This window comes from Salmo salar, chromosome ssa22 (assembly GCF_905237065.1).
Source record: "Salmo salar chromosome ssa22, Ssal_v3.1, whole genome shotgun sequence".
NCBI classification, from domain to species: domain Eukaryota; kingdom Metazoa; phylum Chordata; class Actinopteri; order Salmoniformes; family Salmonidae; genus Salmo; species Salmo salar.
Window position 1 is genome coordinate 48,937,686 of NC_059463.1, and position 25,154 is coordinate 48,962,839.

Genomic DNA, 25,154 nt, shown 5'->3' on the forward strand with positions numbered 1-25,154 from the left:
TAGAACCCTCTGTAGAAAGGGTTCTACCTGCAACCAAAAAGGCTTCTTCAAAGGGTTCTCCTAATGGGGACAGCCGGAGAACTCTTTAAGGTTCTCGATAGCACCTTTTTTTCTAAGAGTGTAGAGGGGGGAACAGCCAGACTGGGGCTGGAAACAGCCAGAGTGGGGCTGGGAACAGCCAGAGTGGGGCTGGAAACAGCCAGAGTGGGGCTGGGAACAGCCAGAGTGGGGCTGGAAACAGCCAAGGGGAGTGCACTACCACCTGTGCCAAAAATCTTCAGACCTCTTAACAGAACACTTATACCTTCACATACAAGTAGCCTACAGTCTTAAAGGGATAGTTAACAGATAATAAATGGGACATGATTTTCTACTTGCCTTGGCTCTTGTTGGTTGACCCAGACAGTATATGGTGTTGGTAATTAGTATTGCAATAAAAGGTATTACTTTCTGTGTATTATTAAATTAATCATGGCTTGACTTTAACTACTACAAATCAAATATGTGATAGAAGAATGTATTATATATATAGTATAAATCTCCAACTATCCCTACAAGATCTACATCACTGTAGTTGAATCATGGCCTCTATCAAATTGAGCGTCAGTGAGGTTACAGTTTAACTCCCATTTATTCCCATCCACACATGCAGTATACTTATGAATAATGGGTCAGGGTGATATGGTGAAAATATAGTGTGCTGATGGTCAAAACACAAATTGAGGTCTTAGCTCCCTCTAGTAGTAAATAATGAAGTGACATATACAGTAAATACATAGTATGGCTAGTTTAATATACAATGATTAAAACATTTCACAATCATTATAAAACATATAAAACATCTGACTGAGTATAAAGCACGTCTGACACTTAAAAAGCATGTGTAAAATGTCAAGGTTAGCAACAAACATGTAGAAATATATATTAAATATCTTGTATTACCAGTGCAATGACTGTTGCTTTTCTTTTATACATAGTTCTGAAATATCATTACAATAACATTGTAGAACAGTCCATATTATGTTCATTTGTAAAAAATGAATTGGCTCTCGTCAGTAGTGCAAAAGTCTTCACTTTCTCAGAAGCGTTAAAGATCAAGATTTCAAGCGGTGCCATAGCAATGCATATCTCAATTTTCTAAATTATCCCCAGCAGTCAATTTTGGGTACTGCAGAATCTCTAGCATTTTCATTTTCTGTTTTGAAACTTTGAGGCTCTTTTGTACTTTGATTTGGTTTTGACGTGTGGGTTTTGAACTTGAATGTCTTTAGCAGGATCCACCACACAGCCACATTGCTGGTAATGAACCAACAGCCTCTTCCACAGTGAACTGCACCTCAGCAACTCTTGGTTTCCTGAAAGGAAACAAAGAGCAAATTTAAACCGCCAATTTGCATGTTAACGCCAGACCCGTTCTACAGTCTTCTTAATTCAAGTGTACAAAACAATGTAACAGAATTAGAATCTAACAATAGACATGGAGGATTGTTAATTCACTTAAAATCCTATTTTATTTGTCACATGCGCCGAATACAACAACCTTACAGTGAAATGCTTACTTACAAGCCCTTAACCAACAATGCAGTTTTAAGAAAATACCCCCCCCAAAAAGAGATAAAAGTAACAAATAATTAAAGAGCATCAATAAAATAACAATAGCGAGGCTATATACAGGCGGTACCGGTACAGAGTCAATGTGCGGGGGCACCGGTGTCGAGGTAATTGAGGTAATATGTACATGTAGGTAGAGTTATTAAAGTGACAATGCAAAGATAATAACAGAATGGGGGGGCAATGCAAATAGTCTGGGTAACCATTTGACTAGATGTTCAGGAGTCTTATGGCTTGGGGGTAGAAGCTGTTTAGAAGCCTCTTGGACCTAGACTTGGCGCTCCGGTACCGCTTGCCGTGCGGTAGCAGACAGAACAGTCTATGACTTGGGTGGCTGGAGTCTTTGACCATTTTTAGGGCCTTCCTCTGACGCCGCCTGGTATAGAGGTCCTGGATGGCAGAGAGCTTGGCCCCGGTGATGTACTGGGCCGTTCGCACTACCCTCTGTATTGCCTTGCGGTCGAGCAGTTGCCATACCAGGCAGTGATGCAACCAGTCAGGATGCTCTCGATGGTGCAGCTGTAGAAACTTTTAAGGATCTGAGGACCCATGACAAATCTTTTCAGTGTCCTGAGGGGGAATAGGTTTTGTCGTGCCCACTTCCCGACTGTCTTGGTGTGCTTGGACCATGTAGTTTGTTGGTGATGTGGACACCAAGGAACTTGAAGCTCTCAACCTGCTTCACTACAGCCCCGTCGATGAGAATGGGGGTGTGCTTGGTCCTCCTTTTTCCTGTAGGCCACAATCATCTCCTTTGTCTTGATCACGTTGAGGGAGAGGTTGTGGTCCTGTCACCACACGGCCAGGTCTCTGACCTCCTCCCTATAGGCTGTCTCATTGTTGTCGGTGATCAGGCCTACCACTGTTGTGTCATCGGCAAATGTAATGATGGTGTTGGAGTCGTGCAGTCATGAGTGAAAAGGGAGTATAGGAGGGGACTGAGCACGCACCCCTGAAGGGCCCCTGTGTTGAGGATCAGCATGTTGGATGTGTTGTTACCTACCCTTACCAATTGGGGGGCGTTCCGTCAGGAAGTCCAGGATCCAGTTGCAGAGGGAGGTGTTTAGTCCCAGGGACCTTAGCGTATTAATGAGTTTTGAGGGCACTATGGTGTTGAACGCTGAGCTGTAGTCAATGAATAGCATTCTTACATAGGTGTTCCTTTTGTCCAGGTGGAAAAGGGCAGTGTGGAGTGCAATAGAGACTGCATCATCTGTGGATCTGTTGGGGTGGTATGCAAATTGGAGTGGGTCTAGGGTTTCTGGGATGATGATGTTGATGTGAGCAATGACCAGCCTTTCAAAGCACTTCATGGCTACAGACGTGAGTGCTACAGGTCGGTTGACATTTAGGCAGGTTACCTTAGTGTTCTTGGGCACAGGCACTATGGTGGTCTACTTAAAACATGTTGATATTACAGACTCAAACAGGGAGAGGTTGAAAATGTCAGTGAAGACACTTGCTAGTTGGTCAGTGCATGCTCGCAGTACACGTCCTGGTAATCTGTCTAGCCCTGCGGCCTTGTGAATGTTGACCTGTCTATAGGTCTTACTCACATCGGCTTCGGAGAGCGTGATCACACAGTCTTCCAGTACAGCTGGTGCTCTCATGCATGTTTCAGTGTTATTTGCCACGAAGCGAGCATAGAAGTAGTTTAACTTGTCTGGTAGGCTCATGTCACTGGGCAGCTCTCGGCTGTGCTTCCATTTGTAGTCTGTAATGGTTTGCAAGCCCTACCACATCCGACAAGCATCAGAGCCGGTGTAGTACGACTCGATCTTAGTCCTGTATTGATGCTTTCCCTGTTTGATGGTTCATCAGAGGGCATATCAGGATTTCTTATAAGCTTCTGGGTTAGAGTCCCGCTCCTTGAAAGCTGCAGTTCTAGCCTTTAGCTCAGTGCGGATGCTGCCAGTAATCCATGGCTTTAGTCTTTCAGCCACGACTCCGTGAAGCATAAGATGTTCCAGTTTTTAATGTCCTGTAGGTAGTTTAATCTTCCGTGTAACTCTGCGATTTTATTGTCCATAGATTTCACATTTGCTAGCAGAATTGAGGGAAGTGGGGGTTTATACGACCGCCTTCGAATTCTCAGCAGGCAGCCCGCTCTCTGGTCTATCTTTCTCCACCTCCTCTTCATGCAGATGACGGGGCTCGGAGCTGTATATCCTCTGCCTTTGACTCGTCACAGTTGTGAAAGAAGAAAAAGGATTCTGCTAGTCCGTGGTTAGTAATCGCAGTCCTGATGTCTAGAAGTTATTTTAGGTCATAAGAGACGGTAGGAGCAACATTATGTACAAAATGAGTAAAAAAATAAGTTACAAACAACGCACATAAACAAACAAAAAAACACAATCGGTTGGGGGCACCTAAAACGTCTGCCTTCTGCTCCGGCGTTTTAGTCCTGTATTGACGCTTTGCCTGTTTGATGGTTTGTCGGAGGGCATAGCAGGACTTCTTATAAGCTTCCGGGTTAGAGTCCCACTCCTTGAAAGCGGAAGCTCTACCCTTTAGCTCAGTGCGAATGTTGCCTGTAATCCATGGCTTCTGGTTGGGGTATGTACATACAGTCACTGTAGGGACAACGTCATCGATGCACTTATTGATGAAGCCAGTGCCTGATGTGGTATACTCCTCAATGCCGTCGGAAGAATCCCAGAACATGTTCCAGTCTGTGATAGCAAAGCAGTCCTGTAGTTTAGCATCTGCTTCATCTGGCCACTTTTTTATAGACCGAGTCACTGGTGCTTCCTGCTTAAATTTTTCCTTGTAAGCAGGACTCGGGAGCATCGAATTATGGTCAGATTTGCCAAATGGAGTGCGAGGGAGAGCTTTGCACGAGTCTCTGTGTGTGGAGTAAAGTTTTTTCTCTCTGGTTGCACATTTAACATGCTCTGGTTGCACATTTAACATGCTCTGGTTGCACATTTAACATGCTTTGGTTGCACATTTAACATTTTCAGTGCACACTATTTCCTTAATTTAGACTCTAAGGGCCGGTTTCCTGGCAACAGATCAAAGCTAGTCATGGACCGAATAGCATGTTCAAAAGAGTTTATTCATTAAAATTATTTTTAGTGCACGACTAAGCTAAATCTGTCTGGGATATTGTCTCTTTGTGTGCTACAGAGGTGCCTGATATGAGTCAACAAGGTGAGCAGAGAGACATTGGCCATATAATACCACCTGGAACAGTTTCTTACCAATAATGCACAGTCCCTCCTGAGCCCGAGTGATGCCCACATTGACTTGGTTTGGGTCCATGACAAAACCAAGCTTCTTGGTGAGCCATGCTTTGGTAGGCTCTGTGTCAATTTCCGACTTGGGACAAGAGCGCACAGTAGACAAGATGACATAACGCCATTCACTTCCTGTAGAAAAAAAGTATAAACACTCAGCTGGAGTTCAGTTTTCCTTCCCTTTCTATATATTGTATTTTTTATATACTGTAACTTTGTGCCTCATGGACAAAATAACTGTACCTTGACTCTTTGTGATGGTATTCACGTTGACGTTCTGGATATGCTTCATTAACAGGGTTTCGTTTACCTTGGCTACCTGGGCATTGTATGGCGTCAGAATAGCTATGTCGCTAGCCGCCACCCCAGCATGTTTGATCAACAGAGAGGCGATGCGAACCTGACAAAAAACAAAATGTTTATGTGTCCCTGTTACAACAGAATTATGCATTGACAGTGTTTCCAAACATTGCTTGGTGGTGGCTGCTCACCGATTCCTCAGCCTCTGCCGAGTTGGCCTTTGAGTTCTCATTCCCCCGTTCGGTGGAGACCACAAGACTGATCTCTTTTCCGGAAACGTGTCCAAAAAGGATGGGCGTCAGATGATGAGACTGAGCGAGCAGGACACTGTCTTTCGGAGTTGCTCCAGTCTTGAGAATACCGTTGTAGAACTCCTTTGAAGGAAACTCACAAATGCGCTCATGCTGAAAAGACAGAATTGCAGTGAGTGCTTCCCTAGTTCTATATGAACAAAATGCAAATGATAACAAAGACAATAGAGAATGTTTGTGCAAGTTTCTAATCAGATGTGGAATGTTAGAGAAGAATCAAACCACACAACTTCTACAATAGAACATGGAAATATTTCCCAAACCAATCCATGCTTCATACCATTCTGTACTGCGTATCCAGCATCAACGCCTTTTCCATGTAACGCTCAAACAGAGATTTCCTCATACCCAACCTTGCTGAAAGATCACTGTGCGTGATGGGCTGCAATTGCTTGTGATCGCCGAGTAAAACAATCTGAAAGGAGAATACATAATCATAAAATAGGTTATATATAACCTTTCCCTGCTTGCAAATTGAGAAACGAATTAGCAATTGATTATCAATTACCTGTTCAGGTTTATGGGTCACAAGGGGGATGAAGGCTTCAGGCTCAGTTGCCATGGCACACTCATCAATGATAATCTGTTTCAAATCCAGCTTGTAGAAGTTGGGATTTGACGCCGCAGTACAAGTGCAGAGAATGACATCATGCCTCATCAACTCATGATTCCGAGCTTGACTTAGGAGGACTTTGTAGCTTAAAGTTAAAAGGTATATGGGAAAATAAGACACCAAATTGATTGAAAAATCATTAAAAGTATTTCATAATTATACATGAATTAGGTAAACGTTTTCTCTTCAAATAGAATACTATGTGGTTATTTATTTACATGAAAGTAAGTTACCTCTCAATCTCCTTGTCTGTGAGATCCTCTCCCCTTTGAATTCTTGCATCAAAATAAATAATTTCATTGGAGAATGGGTTCTCAGGCATCCGAATAAGATGATGCAATGTGATGGAACTGAAAACAATAAAAAAGCAAACCATACTTTACACATGCATATGCAGACATCAAGTCATAATCGTTTATTCCAAGTAATGATCAGTGTTAAAACAAATAGTTGTGCAATGCAAATATAAAGCCTCAAATGTCATTCTAGTCCCGATTTCCTTGGCACAACCAAAATAAACACTGACAGTTCTTTCTCTGCACTTAGATAAAAGTTAGCTGACCTGAGCTCTCTCTTGGGTCTCTCTTCCCTGATTGACCTGCGTGACAGCTTCAGGTTGCTGCCAGGGTAGGGAAACTCCAACATCTCCATCTGCTCACTGTAAACACGAAGTGGCTTCAACACCTTCCGGAGTTTCAGAAGTTGACCTTTGACAAATATGATGAGACAAGTTTTAGTGCTATGCAGTGCTTGACTTATACTGAAATAGATGCCGCTACTCATTTTGGGTGTCGGTACTGTTTATATTTAGGTGCAGGAACTCCTCAATACTTCTGAGCTAATATTCTATAGGAGGTGCAGGAACTCAAAACATTTTGAGGTGCCGGTAGTCAGTTCCAGTAAGCACCTGCCAAAGTTAAGTACTGGTGCTGTGACAGTGGTATGGTAATCTGACTGCAGATGTATCTGACTCAATGAGACCTCACAAAAAGAGACAGCGACACAGGCCCACATTGAAATAGCAGGCAGGCATACATAACATCATTTAAGGATAAGAAGAAGGGTGGGGGATTCTTACCAGCTACAACGTCCACCGATTTATTAGAGGGTCCGCAATATAGAATGCACTTCCTCTTTGAAGACCCACCAACAGCTTTAGGCCTTAGGTGGTTTGGGTCTTTTTGGTTTTGCAGAAAGAACCAATAAACAAGGTGGACTCCAACCACCGTCTTCCCAGTGCCTAAGAAAAGGATTAGAATGTATTAAGATTCTAACTGAACTGCATGAGGAGAAAGGTAATATAGGCTTTGTAAAACATCAAAGTGCTTACCTGGTGGCCCCTGAATGAGAGTGAATCGGTTGTCGAGGGCCTCTTTAATAGCTCTGGTTTGACTGATATTCAGATCAGGAAACTTGGAGGAATGAACTTTGATATCAAACCTGGCAGGTCTCAGCTCTTTAGTTACAGGTGCTGTGTAAAACATTACCACATAACGTCCTCACAACCTCACTTATTACCAACAGACATGAGACATGAATTTACCATGAATTTATTTGTCAAAGTTAAAACTAAAATGTGTAAAAATTCAACAGAGAGTGAATTTGCGCTTAAAACTAATTTACTGGTATACTGTAGATGGTGGCTTGTCTAGTGTTGTGTTCTGAAATAAAATGTGTTACAGTGGCTTGCGAAAGAATTCACCCCCTTGGCATTTTTCCTATTTTGTTGCCTTACAACCTGGAATTAAAAATAGATTTTTTGGGGGATTGTATCATTTGATTTACACAACATATACTACTTTGAAGATGCAAAATATTTTTTCTTGAGAAACAAACAAAAAATAAGACAAAAAAACAGAAAACTTGAGCGTACATAACTATTCACCCCCCCACTTTATAGAGCCAACTTTTGCAGCAATTACAGCTGCAAGTCTCTTGGGGTGTCTCTATAAGCTTGGCACATCTAGCCACTGGGATTTTTGCCCATTCTTCAAGGCAAAACTGCTCCAGCTCTTTCAAGTTGGATGGGTTCCGCTGGTGTACAGCAATCTTTAAGTCATACCACAGATTCTCAACTGGATTGAGGTCTGTGCCTTGACTAGGCCATTCCAAGACATTTAAATATTTCCCCTTAAACCACTCGAGTGTTGCTTTAGCAGTATGCTTAGGGTCATTGTTCTGCTGGAAGGTGAACCTCCGTCCCAGTCTCAAATCTCTGGAAGACTGAAACAGGTTTCCCTCACGAATTTCCCTGTATTTAGCACCATCCATCATTCCTTCAATTCTGACCAGTTTCCCAGTCCCTGCCGATGAAAAATCCCCACAGCATGATGCTGCCACCACCATGCTTCACTGTGGGGATGATATTCTCGGGGTGATGAGAGGTGTTGGGTTTGCACCAGACATAGCGTTTTCCTTGATGGCCAAAAAGCTACATTTTAGTCTCATCTGACTAGAGTACCTTCTTCCATATGTTTGGGGAGTCCCCACATGCCTGGCTTAAAGTGGTCTTATGGACAGATACTCCAATCTCCACTGTGGAGCTTTGCAGCTCCTTCAGGGTTATCTTTGGTCTCTTTGTTGCCTCTCTGATTAATGCCCTCCTTGCCTGGTCCGTGAGTTTTGGTGGGCGGCCCTCTCTTGGCAGGTTTATTGCGGTGTCATATTCTTTCCCTTTTTTAATAATGTATTTAATGGTACTCCGCGGGATGTTCAAAGTTTCTGATATTTTTTTATAACCCAACCCTGATCTGTACTTCTCCACAACTTTCTCCCTGACCTGTTTGGAGAGCTCCTTGGTCTTCATGGTGTCGATTGCTTGGTGGTGCCCCTTGCTTAGTGGTGTTGCAGACTCTGGGGCCTTTCAGAACATATGTATATATACTGAGATCATGTGACAGATCATGTGACACTTAGATTGCACACAGGTGGACTTTATTGAACAAATTATGTGACTTCGGAAGGTAATTGGTTGCACCAGATCTTATTTAGGGGCTTCATAGCAAAGGGGGTGACTACATATGCACACACAACTTTTCTGTTGTTTATTTTTTTTAACGATTTATATTTTTCATTTCACTTCACCAATTTGGACTATTTTGTATATGTCCATTGCATGAAATCCAAATAAAAATCTATTTCAATTACAGGTTGTAATACAACAAAATTGGAAAAACGCCAAGGGGGATGAATACTTTTGCAAGGCACTGTAGGTGTATCTACCAGAGTTTGTCCTCTTGCCAAGAGAAATGTTCTTCACAAGTTCGTTAGCCTGAGTGAGGTTGTCAATGGCAGCCTCTTTACGCCTGAACATAACACAGAATCATTCATTTAATTTCACATTTTATCTTCTTTCGACACTACAAAACACATTTGTATTTGAATATTAAATAGTCCAAATACTTACACATCAGGTAACAGCTTTGGAATTAATTCTACTGTGAATCTTGTATCTTTCCCGAAGACCCTCTCTGGAATCTTGGCAATGGACATGTGATTAATCCGGAAGTCTATCTGGACATAGGAGAGGTTTTTAGCTTCATCCTCATCAGTGACCCCAGTGGTTATTCCATGAGCAACCCAAATGAGAGATGGGATATTGCTGAGGTCCACATGCTGATCATCATCAGCGCCATTGTTTGACAAATCCACTCGATTTTGGTACCTCATGCGGATACACAGAAAGCTGTGTTTGAGACCATACTCAATGGCCCACTGTTTCATCTTCTCAAGTGACAACTGGAAGAATCCACCGAGTTGACTCTCCTTCTGTATCTGTTTCCATGTCAAAGACACATCTTCAAGGACAATGCTGTCATTTTCTGTTACAGCGTTGGAGGCTGACTCCATCTCACACAATGGTTTCCATATCTTCTGATACTCCTGGTAAGTGGTGTATGTTTTCTTCGATGAATGGAGTGCATACTTGGAGAAACACAGAGTTGGGTCTTTTGAGTGCTCCAAGCAAATCTCAAACTTGTTACATACAACCAGCATCTGAACCACAGGTACTAATAATCCCCGCTGTGTGTCAGTGCCCAGTTGCACCTTCAGCGTTTCACCAGACTTTACCCTCAATGGCAATTCAATGTAATGACCTGGATTTGGATTGGTTCTGGCCGTCGTTGGTGTATATTGGAGCAGACCTGAGCAGACCTGTTGGTTATCATTGACACTTGAGCTAATGGTCTGTAGGGATTGGAACACGATGTCCAAGTTCTCCTCCTTCAGAGCTGACAGCATCCCTTTCCACAAGTCTGTTGGCACTGATGTCACAAATGGATGAGGTGACTGTTGTTGCAGTTCAGCGTGGATGTTCTCATTTGTGAAGGAGTATACTCTTCTCTTCCATTTCAGAACCACATGGTTGTTATGTTCATTGAACTCTGGTTGGTCTGTCAACTGCAGATCCCTATACATGATAAGGATATTTTCTGGCATTGAGGATCGATTAAACGGAAAATACACCGTTAAACTGTTTCCAGCTGGGGAGGCATCAATGACAAAGGCTATCTTCTGTGCACTTTGATTGTTCAGCTGCGATGCAAAACTCAAGCAATGAGCTTTCCTCTCATACATTTTTTGCTTTTCAGATTTTCTCGAAAAACTCAGACAGGACTGGTCAATTTCCAAAGACGTGTACCTGACTGCTTTGTTTTCAAGAACTGAGTGCAGGAGCCTCTGAACAATAATGTCCACGTACCGACGAATGGGCGAGGAAGCCCAAGTGTAGCTTTCAAGCTGAAGGTCATAGTGGCCAACTCTAGATAGGTATGTTGAGTTAGAGCGTAGAACATATGCTCTATGGATCGTCTTCCTGAGTTCAATGATCAAAGGCAGTAGCTGGGGATGAATGTCATCAGTTGCTATCAGGTCCACAATTCTAGGGATATCCTTGTCTTGAAATGCTGACTCAAGACTCCTCACAATGGATGTTAATAGAGAGAATGTCTCAGATGGCTGGACAACTTGACCATGATGGTCTTTATTCTCTGTTCTCGTTGCAAGCATCTGATTGGACACACCTGGGTAAGGTTTAGAAACCGCATCCCTCTGGTTATCATCAACGTTACCAATCTGATCAATGCAGTGACAGAAATGAATGGACAGGGGAATCAGAGAACTGTATTTATCTTTTAGTTGACAAAGCTTCTCTGGGTTTGGCTTGTCTTGGCATCTGACTGGGGTGCAGCTGACTGTCTTTGCATCTTTGAGCAACAGTTCAGTGACAGCGTGGTTAAACATAACCATGAGCTCTTCCACCATCTTATGAGACCGTCTTCTACCAACGATTACATCATCATCAGGGGACTTATAGTGCCAGTCTTCCTGTTTCCTGTCCTTTCTGTGAACCTCAGAAAAGTGACATGCTTTGGCGAGGCAGCCCTCTAAAGTGTCATATCGTTGGTCAATAACATCAGAGTTTTGGATGATGTTTTCAGCTTCCTCATATGACAACTTTCTATCAGACTTTATTTTAGATAGGCTAAACTTACTTGTCTTGATGCGGTCTGTTTTCTTGTCAATTTTCACCATCAATGATATGGCATTTCGTTCACATCCAGGGAGTAGACTGAAATACTTGGTGCTCAGACAAAGTGGGAACATATAAACAGGCTCCTTTCCAGGGGGATAAAAAGCAGTTCCATTGTGTTGTGCATTTTTGTCCAATAGGCTGTCCTTGGTCACAAGGCTTGCAACATCAGCAATGTGAACTCCAATCTCGTAGTGTTGACCTAAATCTCTTACACTGATGGCATCATCAAGATCCTTGGAATGTGCTGGGTCAATTGTAAATGTTATGAATTCTTGATAATGCTTTCGATTTTGCGTATCTGTGTTCAGTTCCTTGAGAATTTCATGGTCTTTCTCAACAGAAGTGGCCCTTGTCAGTTGATACTCTATGTCCAATACTTCTAGTCCACTATCTAAAGATGCCACTTTGGGAAGGACTTTTACGACAACTCCTAAAGGGTATCGAAATTGCTCTCGCCACTTCAAGACTTTGACAACAAAGAGATTGTTTCTTTTGGATTCCTCATTTATCTTCACAAACTCTTCAACTCTCAGATCCTCCAGTTTTCGCACGGCAATGTAGTTTGGCTTGTCCCTCCAAAATGGGGTGTATATTTTGGAGATGCAGTTGTTGATGGGTGTCATCACCTGGTTGTCAAAGTTATCAATGGTACAGACAAACACCATGGAGGCATTTTCAACCTTCACCACATCTAGCACTTTCCCATTTGGGGGATGACACTCATTGTCCAAGATCTCCACAACAACCTGATCTCCAGGAAAAGAACGACCAATATTCTTTCTACCTTTGATAGAAATGCGGAGGGAGGGCTCTTCAAGAGGTATGGCATAGCCTGAGTCAAACCTCTCCAAACTCAAGTGACAGTGTTTGTAGATACTCGGGTCTCTCTTTATCAATGCCTGAAGGTACAAAGGGGAGCTGTCTTGGCTTGTGTTCATCTCAAGTCCATTTATTGGGTTGACAATTGGCTCCCCCTGGGTGATACCCAACAGGCCGTCAGCTGTTACAGTGACTCGTACATCTTTACCCTCGTCAAGAAGCTCCCTCAGTATTGGGTCATCTATGTCGGGTATCTCAGATATGGATGAGTCACTATCACTGTTGTCCTCCTCATCCCCTTTGACAAATTTTGAAATCTCTCTTACTTCTTGTTTCAAGTAATCTTCAGTAAGGGTTTGTGGATCTGCACTGTTTTTGCTGATGCAGTGGTCTATGTAGGCTTTCCATATCCTTGAGCTTTTCCCAAAGTAGCAGAGAGCAGCAGCATCTCCAACTACAACAACCTGGGATTGAGCCCTAGTCATGACCGTGTTCAGTACGCGAGCATCGTTGAAAAACTCATGACAAAGTGAGTCAGAGGAAAGGAGGCTGTCACGGGTTTGAACGGCTGTCAATACAATTGCCCTGAACTGTTTTCCTGTTAAGAAATGAAAATATGTCAATGTTTTTAAAGTATACAACCCATTATTATGTTCAAGGAAAAGGTTATATGAAAGTCAAAATTACAGTCAAAAATATACCTTGAACATTGGCTATATTTTCCACAGTTACTTGGCCATGTCTTTTTTTCCGAAGCTCTTTCCTAATCAGTGAAACCTATCAACCAATAAAATTATGACATGTAAAGCTTAAAATACAATATTGTTCATTTGCTCAAGAAATACATTATAAAAATGGTGGTATGTTCAAAGGACAATTTACCTGGCATCCTTCAGACAGGACACAAATTGAGCTTTGATCCTGATTTCCCCATGTGGGTGGCCAATCTCTGAGCAGATTTTGCACTACTTCAACCACGGATGCAACCTCTTCACGATTAAACCACGACATGGATGTGGTGTCCAAGTGAGATTCTCCTCTGACATGGTGGAACCTCAGGGGGTGGCAGTTCGGGTGAGCTGGAACATTACCTACAGCCTTGATGGCATCAGACTTGCCAACGTAGAAGTTAGTGGACACAAATTCTACTATCTCTTTGGTGGAGCGATAGTTCTCTTTGAAAATGATTCTGCTTTTCAAAGCTGCACTACTCTCCTGGGCTTGATAGTAGTGGAACAGACGGTTCAGCAAGGTATGATTGGAGCGTTGGTCATCGTCCACTGAAAAGAGCTTTGGTCCCATCTGCATGTGATCTCCAGCTAGAACCACTCGAGTTACTGGCCCAGCCAGACCAAGGGCCATCAGAGCTTCACATTCAAGCATCTGGGACGCTTCGTCAATCAGGATGTGGGTGAAGTAGCCATCAGGAAGCTTCAGGTCATGTAAGTGCCTTGCCATTGCAGTAGTTGTTATGACCACCCTACAGGAGTCGACTGTATCTTTGTCAGGTAGGGAGAAGAATTGTCCGTTTTTGGAACGATGACAGTACTGTAAGGTGATCTCATCAGTAGATTGTACCGATGATTCCTCTGCCTTTATTCTAAGAGGTTTGATTTCAAGATCTCCAGAGTTGACAGACTCATGGAAATGACCCTTCACATACAAATCTGCAGAACTGAAGAAAATAATGAGTGTAATCTCTTCTATGGCTTCACTTACAATACACTTTTGTACCAACAATAATAATTCACCAGGTTTTAATAAGGATAGCATGTTCCAACTATACAAAATTCTATTACTTTTCATAACTTCTACTGTACTATTACAGGCTCTAGTTACATATACTTGTTATGATTATAAATATATTGAACATTCGGAGGCCACATAGTGCATATTCAACCCATTGAATAACCAATATTATAATTACATTACATTTATATTTGAGTAATTTAGCACTCGGTCTTATCCAGAGCGATTTACATAAAATCATCTGTCTCCTACCTGTTTGTAAGTGTGCAGATCAGTACTCTGGTGTGAGGCTGCCGTACCAGCTCTTTAGCTGCCGTAGCGAGAGTAAGGGTTTTCCCAGTTCCAAACGGTCCATAAATGAGGAGTGGTGAGACACTTCCTCCTCCATCAGTGTCTCCAATGATAAATTCCATAGCTGCTTGCTGCTTTGCATTGAGGTTGTAATTTTGCTGTGTTTTGCTCACAGGGACAATGCAGTTACTGAAGTCTGGTAGCACTCTCTCTGTGTCTGGAAGGAGATCTATGGCTTGGTGCATCTCACAAAACTTCAGACGATTCAGCTGGAACTGGACTTCCATTTCACATGTTTCAGTTTTTTGGAGCTTCAGGTCAGAGCAGCATCTTTCAGACAGCTTCAAGTGCATTTTATTCTTACTTGTGGCGTCTTTGAGGATGATGGCTTCGTAGACCTTGTGACTTTGATTATCTGAAGATACTGGTGCTATGAGAGCTGATTGGATGCTTCGTCTCAGCATCAAACCCTCTGGGATGTCTGGGGTGAGATTATAAGGAACTGAGACAGCACAGAATAGTTCCCCTAGAGGAGCTATCTTCATCCCAAACAGAGGGTCGTCTACAGTGGCCTCTAGGGTGACCGACAAAGTGATGGTTGTTTGAACGTTGAGTCTAAAAATGTAATAGAATGTGGAGAGATTTACTGTAGGTAGGTTGATTGCCATTTTAACTCATGTATATTTACCATTGTAGCTGTTTCACTATATAGTACTCAATAAATACTAAAATTGCTCTCATTACCTTGAAACCACCTGATCTTCTGCCTGCTCCTCTGTGTACAGGAAGCTGTGCATTCTCTCTTTGTAGTTCTGGTGATTTATGGGCATATTGCGGTCATCAAGTGGTTTATATGGCATACAAATCTGAGGCTCGTATTCCTTAAGCAGCTTTTCCTGTGCCTCTGTCTTCTCCATGTATGGGATGATGTCCCTGTTCCCCTGATGCCAGCGTTCTTGATTTAAAGATGGATGGATGTCGTCCTCTGGTGGCGCCACTAGCTGAATGGAAGGCTCTTTTCCAACATTAACCTTCAGTTTCTGCAAGAGCACTGGCCTTGTGTCAAAGTCGAACACCAACCACTGTTCGTAAAGACCCGGGTTGTTGGACTTGAAGGACACGGTGATGTCATAGGTCATGTCTGAGTTACAGAACGGTTCACCCGTGGAGTAAGTGCGGGGCTCAGAACTGTTTTCATCCAGGGAGAAAGAGGCTCCAGGTTCCTGTTTCAGTAATGCTACATGTGCAAGGGTTCTCTGTAAAAAAGCATTGGACACAATTCATTAGGTGCCACTACTACAATATTGTGAGTTAACCTCTTGGGGCTAGGTGGGACGCTAGCGTGCCACCCGTGGTGCACTCCATCAACAGCAGGTGCATTTCAAGAGCGGCAAATTTGAATCCAAATAAATGTCAAAATTCAAATTTTTCAAAAATACAACTATGTTACACCATTTGAAAGATAAACATCTCCTTAATCTAACCACGTTTTACGATTTCAAAAAGGTTTTACGGCGAAAGCATAAATTTAGAGTATGTTAGGACAGTACATTTACAAGAGTTGTGTGTAATGTTTTGTCAAGTCAAAGACAGGGTCACCAAAACCATAAAACCAGCTAAAATGATGCACTAACCTTTTACAATCTCCATCAGATGACACTCCTAGGACATTATGTTAGACAATGCATGCATTTTTAGTTCTATCAAGTTCATATTTATATCCAAAAACAGCGTTTTACTATGGCATTGATGTTGAGGAAATCGTTTCCCTCCAATAACCGGCAGTCAAGTCAGCGTCACAAATTAAATAATTAAAATTAGAAAACATTGGTAAAATATTATATTGTCATTTAAAGAATTATAGATTTACATCTTTTGAACGCAATCAACTTGCCAGATTTAAAAATAACCTTACTGGGAAATCACACTTTGCAATAATCTGAGCACTGCGCCCAGAAAAATACGCGTTGCGATACAGACTAGACGTCATGTTGGGGAGATCTAAAATCGAAAATACTATGTAAATAATCCATTACCTTTGATTCTCTTCATCAGATGTCACTTCCAGGTATCACAGGTCCATAACGAATGTAGTTTTGTTCAAAAAAGCTCATCATTTATGTCCAAAAATCTCCGTCTCGTTAGCACATGATGTAAGCCAGCCGGACTTCTCGTCATGAACGAGGGGAAAAAATATATTTCCGTTCGTTCAAACATGTCAAACGTTGTATAGCATAAATCATTAGGGCCTTTTTAACCAGAACATGAATAATATTCAAGGTGGACGAATGCATACTCTTTTATAACGTATTGGAACGAGGGTACCCAACATGAACTAGCGCGCCAGGTGTCTAATGGGACATCAACGTTCCATGGCTCTTGTTCGGTCAGATCTCCCTCCAGAAGACTCAAAACACTTTGTAAAGGCTGGTGACATCTAGTGGAAGCAATAGGAAGTGCCAAAATATTCCTAAACCCCTGTGTTTTTCAATGGGATAGGTTTAAAGTCAATACAACACATCAGGTATCCACTTCCTGTCAGAAAATGTCTCAGGGTTTTGCCTGCCAAATGAGTTCTGTTATACTCACAGACACCATTCAAACAGTTTTGGAAACTTTAGAGTGTTTTCTATCCATATATAATAAGTATATGCATATTCTAGTTACTGGGTAGGATTAGTAACCAGATTAAATCGGGTACATTTTTTTTATCCAGACGTGCAAATGCTGCCCCCTAGACCCAACAGGTTAAGCAATGTGGACACAATTTCTGTTGCAGATGGAAGTTGCAAGTGACATCAGCTCAAGCAACTTTGCTGCTACACGAAGCAATTCAAACGCAATGGAAATTACATGCAACATCCAATCTTGTCATACATCACATCATGGTATCATAAATGATTTGTTTATCCAAACATTTGATAATTGTAACAGCACCAATATAGACAAAATGCTGGCTGTACAATTGAGTTAGATAGCCAAAATGTTGCCTGTTTGCCAATCATGTTTTATCAAGCTAGCTAGCTAATCAAGCTAGCGACAAGCTAAGCTCGCTAGCTAGTGCAGTTGATGTTGGACAATGTCAGTTAAAACTGGACAGAGAAAGGTCTGGGTTCACTTTTCAAATTAAATCTATTGACTGACTATGTACATGAACCATGACTAGCCATGGTGTCTATAATTCTTTAGCCATGTATCTTTTGTCATGGTTTACAACAGCACTGACAGTTGTGTTGACATGACAACTGGGTCAGAGTTCCGAACAGAACGATATGACGAATCATGTAAACCTTTTTCTGCTGACTGGACATTGCATACAGTCATTTCTGTGAAATAGGATGGATTTCTATCTCTTGCGTTGCAATGCAACTACGAGGACGACAACACTGAGAAACCCAGATGCAGTAAAAGTGCAGTAACTGCAGTCGAGTGTGGTATTTTGGACGCACTAATTGCAGAATAACTGCAGTGTACTGTTGTTGTACTGTAGCACTAAGTGGCCACTTTGCTTGGAGTACTCTTTGACGTGCAACAAGTTAATAATGATATGTTAGCCTTACCTCCGACTGTATTCTGAACTTCCATGTCAGCGGCACATTTTCTCTTTGACCTGAAATCATCATGTCCTTGTCACAGCTGATATTCACACCAGACACTGCCTCGGACATCTGAAAATGGAAGGTATAATCACAATGGCACAGAATGTTTCAGTTTTGTGTTAAAAAGCTTGTAATATTTTATACAGTGTTGATGTAATTATTGTATCAAGATAATTTGCTTAAAAATCAACTTCTGTTAGGCCAAATCCCTTCCATGCTTCAAATCAGTTGACCTGGAATGACTCCGGGGTATTGGGTTACATATCCACAGCCATTAGAGGCTCGGTTGTTCCACTTTAACAAAAAAATTCTGATAGGACATCAATTTGTATTTTACAGGCACACAAGATGCATGTCTTATAGCATGTCAATTGTAAAGTTGATTGTGAGTATATGTAGAACATTTTGTTGTTGTTGTTGCGTAAAACGTTTCCTCATGGTTGTATTAAAAGTCATGTTCTCAAATTATTCAGAGAATGTTAAGAAACAACGCTCTTCTGTGGGAATTTCAATACTTCAGCACAATATTTTCTACAGGTTTCCTCATTGTTCTATTTAGTCATGTTCTCAGAACATTAAGAAAACTTTCCATAAAAACCACAAGAAATCATTAGCAATGTTCAAAGAACGTTCTAAGAATGTTATTTAAAAATATATACATTCCATTCTCAGCATCGACAAAACTATCTCTATCCTCTATCTTCTTAAGTGTGTTCAGGGCGTAAAGAGTGCTTGTTTCCTTTGTATGAGTTTAAAAAAAACATGGTATGGTATGTCATGACTTTGCCCTGTTGGATGAGGTTTATGACCCCCCATATATACCTTTCCCCCTTTTCTCTCCATTCTACAGAATGGACTCTTGGAAAGCCCTTTGTTAACATGGAGAAAATATGGTAACATCAAAAGGTTGGGGAATGGAACAATATTTCCCGTTCTCAACCAATATTTACCTTTCCCTTTCTCTCTCAATATTTCCCTTTCTCAACTTTCTCAACCAGAAAGTGTCCGTTGGTACTTAAAGAACATGATGTCAGATCAGTTGTCTGGGACATTATATCTGATGATAGGATGACATAAATTGTATCTTGGAAAGTCTCCACATTCTAGTTATCAGATTCACATGGAATTGTTGTGCAATTTAAATGTTTAAATATGAAACTATTTGTGAGAAGACGAAATGTGATTTCAGCTTCTAAATGAGAGAATTATTTTAATAAGTAAACTTATGCTCACTCAATGGCCATGCCCAAGTGAACAGACATTGGATGAGAACTATGAAACACACCCTTCTCTCCCCCAGTATTTTATTTGACTGTTCTACACTGTGATTGGTTGATACAAAGCAGTACCTCCCCTCAATGTACCCTGCACATTTCATGATTCTAGGACAAAGAAAATGTATTCAAAAAAGTGTCTGAAGTTTCGAATTTGTATGCTCATTTTTATCCAATTTCAAAAACAATTTCAAGTTTGGAGATACAAGGTTTTCTTCCGACAGAGACTATGTGTACCCTTGGTTGGCCCATTTTTATACCTAGTCTAGAAAGTTAGTTCATAGTAGCTATGTTTCACAAAAAAAAGTACCTAATGTGGCTAACGCTAATTAGTGCTTGCAAATGCACATCTCTCAACAACTGAATCTAGCTAGCTGGCTGGTGAGTAGGCTAGATCTGATTTGACAACTTGTAGGCTAACTTGTTGAGATAGCTAATGATTATTTTACTAATATAAAAAACTGGCTAACCAATAGTAGGCCTATCTTTGTGTTAGCTATTGACAACATTAGCTAGATCATTTATTGAATGTGGTAGGTTGATAAGATTCTAATAACTTTCCTATGATTTGTGTCACAGCTGTTCAGTTGTGCAAGGAAAAAATCATGACTTCAATCCAAAGCTGTGTCCTTCCCCACTTGAATGTGTTGTCACCCCATTGTATCAACCAATCACAGTGTCGGATGAACAAAAAACGATTAAAAAAAAGAAATAAAATACACATAAATCATAATCGGAACAATGTACACTACCCGTTTAAAGGTTTGGAGTCAATTTGAAATGTCCTTGTTTTTAAAAGAAAAGCACCTTTTTTGTCCATTAAAATAACGTAAAATTGATCAGTAATACAGTGTAGACATTGTTAATGTTATAAATGACTATTGTAGCTGGAAACGGCTGATTTTGAATGGAATTTCTACATAGGCGTACAGAGGTCCATTATCAGCAACCATCACTCCTGTGTTCCAATGGCATGTCATGAGTCGCCTCTTCACTGTTGACGTTGAGATTGGTGTTTTGCGGGTAAAATTTAATGAAGCTGCCAGTTGAGGACTTGTGAGGCATCTGTTTCTCAAACTAGACACTCTAATGTACTTGTCCGCTTGCTCAGTTGTGCACCGGGGCCTCCCACTCCTCTTTCTATTCTGGTTAGAGGCAGTTTGCGCTGTTCTGTGAAGGGTGTAGTACATAGCGTTGTATGAGATCTTCAATTTCTTGGCAATTTATCGCATGGAATAGTCTTCATTTCTCAGAACGAGAATAGACTAATGAGTTTCAGAAGAAAGTTATTTGTTTCTGGCCATTTTGAGCCTGTAATCGAACTCACAAATGCTGATGCTCCAGATACTCAACTAGTCTAAAGAAGGCCAGTTTTATTGCCTCTTTAATCAGCACACAGGTTTTCAGCTGTGCTAACATAATTGCAAAAGGGTTTTCTAATGATCAATTAGCCTTTTAAAATTATAAACTTGGATTAGCTAACACAACGTGCCATCGGAACACAGGAGTGATGGTTGCTGATAATGGGCCTCTGTACGCCTATGTAGATATTCCATTAAAAATCAGCTACAATAGTCCAGCTACAATAGTCTTTTACAACATTAAGAATGTGTACACTGTATTTCTCATCAATTTGATGTTATTTTAATGGACAATTTATTTTGATTTTCTTTGAAAAACAAGGACATTTCTAAGTGACCCAAACTTTTAAACGGTAGTGTAAATATATATATTTAATAGAAATGGCCTTACAATAATAGCTTTGTTAAATCTATCCCTGTTCTCTCTCAGTAGATTGTCCTGGTATGAAAGTAAACCCTGCTCTTCAGCAGCAATAACTGTCTTCCGATCAGTCTTGTCTCTTGTGCGCCACTCCTGTAGTTCTTCCGCTGAGTGAGCATCAACACAGTTGCTCCCAAGCTCACATGTAGAGGCCCTCCTATGGATAAATTACATTACATTTAATGTTTTAGAAATATGAATCACATTAGATATCCAACTATAAGTGTCTGAAGAATAGGATCAGACTTATTTTATCACTGGCACAGTTATGCTGGGCTGTGATCTAGTCAGAGGAGACATACTCTATATTGTGTTGAAAAACAGCATTGTCTGATTTTCAGTGTGCTATCTATTTACTAATTTGTTTGCTATATAGGCCTACTGTGGAATATGCACTGAGTATACAAAACATTAGGAATACCTGCTCTTTCCATGACTTAGACTGACCAGGTGAATCCAGGTCAAAGTTATGATCCCTTATTGTTAAATCAGCTTCAAACAGTGTAGATGAAGGGGTTAAAGAAGAATGTTTAAGCCTTGAAACAATTGAGAGATGGATTGTGTATGTGTGCCATTCAGACGGTGAATGGGCAAGATAAATATTTAAGCGCCTTTGAACGGGGTATGGTAGTAGGTGCCAGGTGCACCGGTTTGTGTCAAGAACTGCAACCCTGCTGGGTTTTTCACGCTTAACAGTTTCCTGTCTGTATCAAGAATGGTCCACCATCCAAAGGACATCCAGCCATGTTGATGTAACTCCAGCCTTACTTTTGTTATGACTTTTATTTTGCCTAAATGTATTGAGGCACTGTTATTTTGTACCCTGGAGATTTTTATTTTGAAAGCAATAGTATTCATAGGAGCACCTGCGAGTGTCGAGAGAGGGGGAAGGAGACTGCTTGCCTGTATCTCTTGGTCCAGGAGAAATTAAACCACAAGCAATATTTTTCCGTTATAACCCATGTTAAAAAAAGTTCTGCTGAACCCACAAGTCCTCCGGTGGAGATAGGGTTAAATACCTACAGCAAGAAATAAGGGTTACAAAACTGTGGGAAGCACTGGAGTCAACATGGGCCAGCATCCCTGTGGAACGCTTTTGACACCTTGTAGAGTCCATTCCCCGACGAATTGAGGCTGTTCTGAGGGCAAAAGGGGGCAGGTGGGGAGGTGTTCCTAATGTTTGGTATACTCAGTGTATGTGTTGTGTGATACTGACTGGATGTAATGTACTGTACCTTTCACACAATTTGTAGGTTTGGTTGGTTTGAGGTGGGTCTCGATACTTCCACTCAGTCGTTGTCTCATTGTTATACTCGTTGGTCCTTTTGATGTGATTGAACGTGTTGAGGTGGTTCTGGAAACCTCCCCATGATGACAACCATAGATTGCAGGCTTTGCAATAGTGCTGGGTCTGAGACAGAGAAGCTGCTGCCACCACCGGCTGTACAGCCGGAAGCAGCTCAGCCCGAACAAACCCCTCCTGGCTCTCAGCATTCCACACGGTCATCTCTACCTTACTGTGTGCAAACCAGCATCGATGGGCGCCATGAGAGCATTGGTCACCATTCATAACATATTTACAGTACAGCCATGAGCGGCTGTTCAAGTGGGGCAGCGGCCTGACTTCCTCATACAACAGTGTATTTTTGTTGTCACGAAGAACTAGAGTTGCCTTCCAAACGTGCCTGTGTGTGGAATTGCACTTCGAGTCGTTGCCCTTATTGGAGATCCGCCGTGGACTGTGATGGAAGCAAGTTTTGCAGAGCTCCATGAACTTGCCAGGGAACTGGCGCTGAATTCTCTCTTTAGTCGTCATAGCGTGATCCCAGGTTTTGTCTGAAATTAAAAGACAAAGCATGACAGGTTTTTGCACATAGATCAATATTAATTTAGTCCATTAATGAATTATTGATAGAGGCAAATGGTTGTGTGACACTTCCGTCCTTGATATCATGCATATCTAATCTTTTACTAAAGAGATAGTTTAGTTATGTCTTAACCTTTCTTGTAATAAGTACATTAATAATTAATCACAGCAATTTGAGTATTGTGATACAAAAAATAGTGAAAATTCTAAGAAAATTGCTTTGAAGTGTGAACCAGCAACATTCCTTATACTGGTCCAGTTAACTTGGCTAACACCAGCTGTACATTTAATTATCATGCAAACAGAAGGTAATAGTGCCTTTAGCTTTATATTACCTTCATAGAGGCACATTATAGCAAATAAAGTTGGAGGAGTTTCCATAGCTGTTTCCCAACAGATAAAAGGGGAAACTCAAATGTGTCACAAGGGGTAAAGATCTGAAGCATACGGTGGGGGCTTCCACTCACCACCAGTGGCCGGAAGTAGGATAAAATGGAGCAAGCTGAAACTCGGCCGACATTCTGCTAATTTTCTCATAGATTAAACTTTTGACCTTAGTACACACTGTTCATAACCAATTTTTGTTTTGGAAACAGAAAACTATGTTTTGTAGCCTTGAACCTTTGCCAAAGTGCAAGTCTAAGAAGTGGTAGATCTGTTCTATGTGCGCTATTTATAGATAAGTAATTCTCATTGAAAGCAAGTCTAAAAAGTGGCAGATCTGTTCTATTGTGCACTATTTCTATGCATCCCTTTCTTTAGTTTTGTGTCTTTTACTTTCGGTTTTGTACACCAGCTTCAAACAGCTGAAAATACAATATTTTTGGTTATTGAAAATACTTTTCACAGCGGTTAAGATGGTAGAATGATTCTCTACACTATACATTGCCTGTTTTGTCACATAAACTGAAATTAGGCTAACTATTAGAATTTTAGCAACCAGAAATGGCGGTGCGATTTCTGCATATTGCACCTTTAATTGTTATAGTATCTGTAAAATAAGACTGGCTGTAACCAGCAATATATGTAAGTTTACTCTGCTTAACTTGGACCTTGCTTTGCACCTGTCACCAAAATGATCAAATGATCTCAATAAAAGTTTCTTCAAAACAATATCCTCTAAATAGCAAAATATAGCATTAAGAAATATAGCATTAAGAAATATATATATATGTATATATATATATACATTTTTTATTAATTAATATACCTATAAAGCAATTCTCAATTCAACAGACTAACTGGTCTCAATTAACCAATTGCATGGTACAGACAACATTAACATTAAGCAATACAAATATAGCTATGAACTGCAGGTGTGTGGTTAGTGCATTGGGCGGTTGCTGGATCGAATCCCCGAGCTGACAAGGTAAAATCTGTTGTTCTGGCACTGTGGATGTTGATTAAGGCAGCCATCTGCACCTCTCTGATTCAGAGGGGTTGGGTTAAATGCAGAAGACACATTTCAGTTGAATGCATTCAGTTGTACAACTGACTAGGTATCCCCCTATCTCATTAAAAAACATTCTGTGACTCCTGAGGTATCCAATTCAAATCTCTGTAGGTATACTGTAAGTCGCACTAAGAGAGCAAGAAAATAGTAACATTAACTGCCAATTGATTCATTTGTATACTGTCTGACAGCATCTACAGCTGGATGTGGTATGACACAAGAATGCAGCGCAATCTCAATGAAGTATTAAAAAACATGTTAGAGACATCATTAAGGCCATCTGTCTATATTACTTCATGCGTATGAACCACTTACCTTTCCACTATCAACATAATGAACAACAACAGGAATATAAAAATATACTTGCCTCTTTAGGAAAATGTGAAATGTACCATGGCTATGATGTGTTGTCCTCTTGAAATAAAGTCTGTGAAGTTATTCATAAGCTCATGTTACGCTACAGTTCCGACACACTTCTTGGCTGAATATAATATTGTCTTGTATTGGATTAGAAACACTTCAGGAAGTGCTGCAGTATTTATGTCAACAACCACTAGGTCCCTCCCTAGTAACAGCAACAACATTACAGTTTCGTTTTATGCTGAAATGAAACCTAAAACATACTGTAGGTTTCACTATGAGGTGGGTGTAGAACCATAGGACACTGATGAACTGTTGAGATAACTGACCACCACAGCTGGAGGATGGCT

The 25,154-nt window shown here is 41.0% G+C and overlaps 1 protein-coding gene across 1 annotated transcript; it reads right to left on the reverse strand.

Moving 5' to 3' along the window:
• Nucleotides 1-772: 772 nt before the first annotated feature.
• Nucleotides 773-25,052, reverse strand: helz2a (helicase with zinc finger 2a). Its single transcript, XM_014168091.2, has 20 exons — nucleotides 24,812-25,052; nucleotides 22,360-22,960; nucleotides 21,095-21,281; nucleotides 18,030-18,137; nucleotides 15,214-15,725; nucleotides 14,431-15,084; nucleotides 13,312-14,104; nucleotides 13,131-13,206; nucleotides 9,481-13,027; nucleotides 9,297-9,379; nucleotides 7,405-7,545; nucleotides 7,153-7,314; nucleotides 6,637-6,781; nucleotides 6,308-6,424; nucleotides 5,970-6,159; nucleotides 5,742-5,876; nucleotides 5,342-5,554; nucleotides 5,094-5,250; nucleotides 4,815-4,982; nucleotides 773-1,355 (listed from the first exon to the last, which is right to left on the reverse strand). Exons 2-20 carry the CDS (start codon nucleotides 22,938-22,940, stop codon nucleotides 1,189-1,191), a joined length of 8,136 nt encoding a protein of 2,711 aa, XP_014023566.2. The 5' UTR covers nucleotides 22,941-22,960; nucleotides 24,812-25,052; the 3' UTR covers nucleotides 773-1,188.
• Nucleotides 25,053-25,154: the final 102 nt, after the last annotated feature.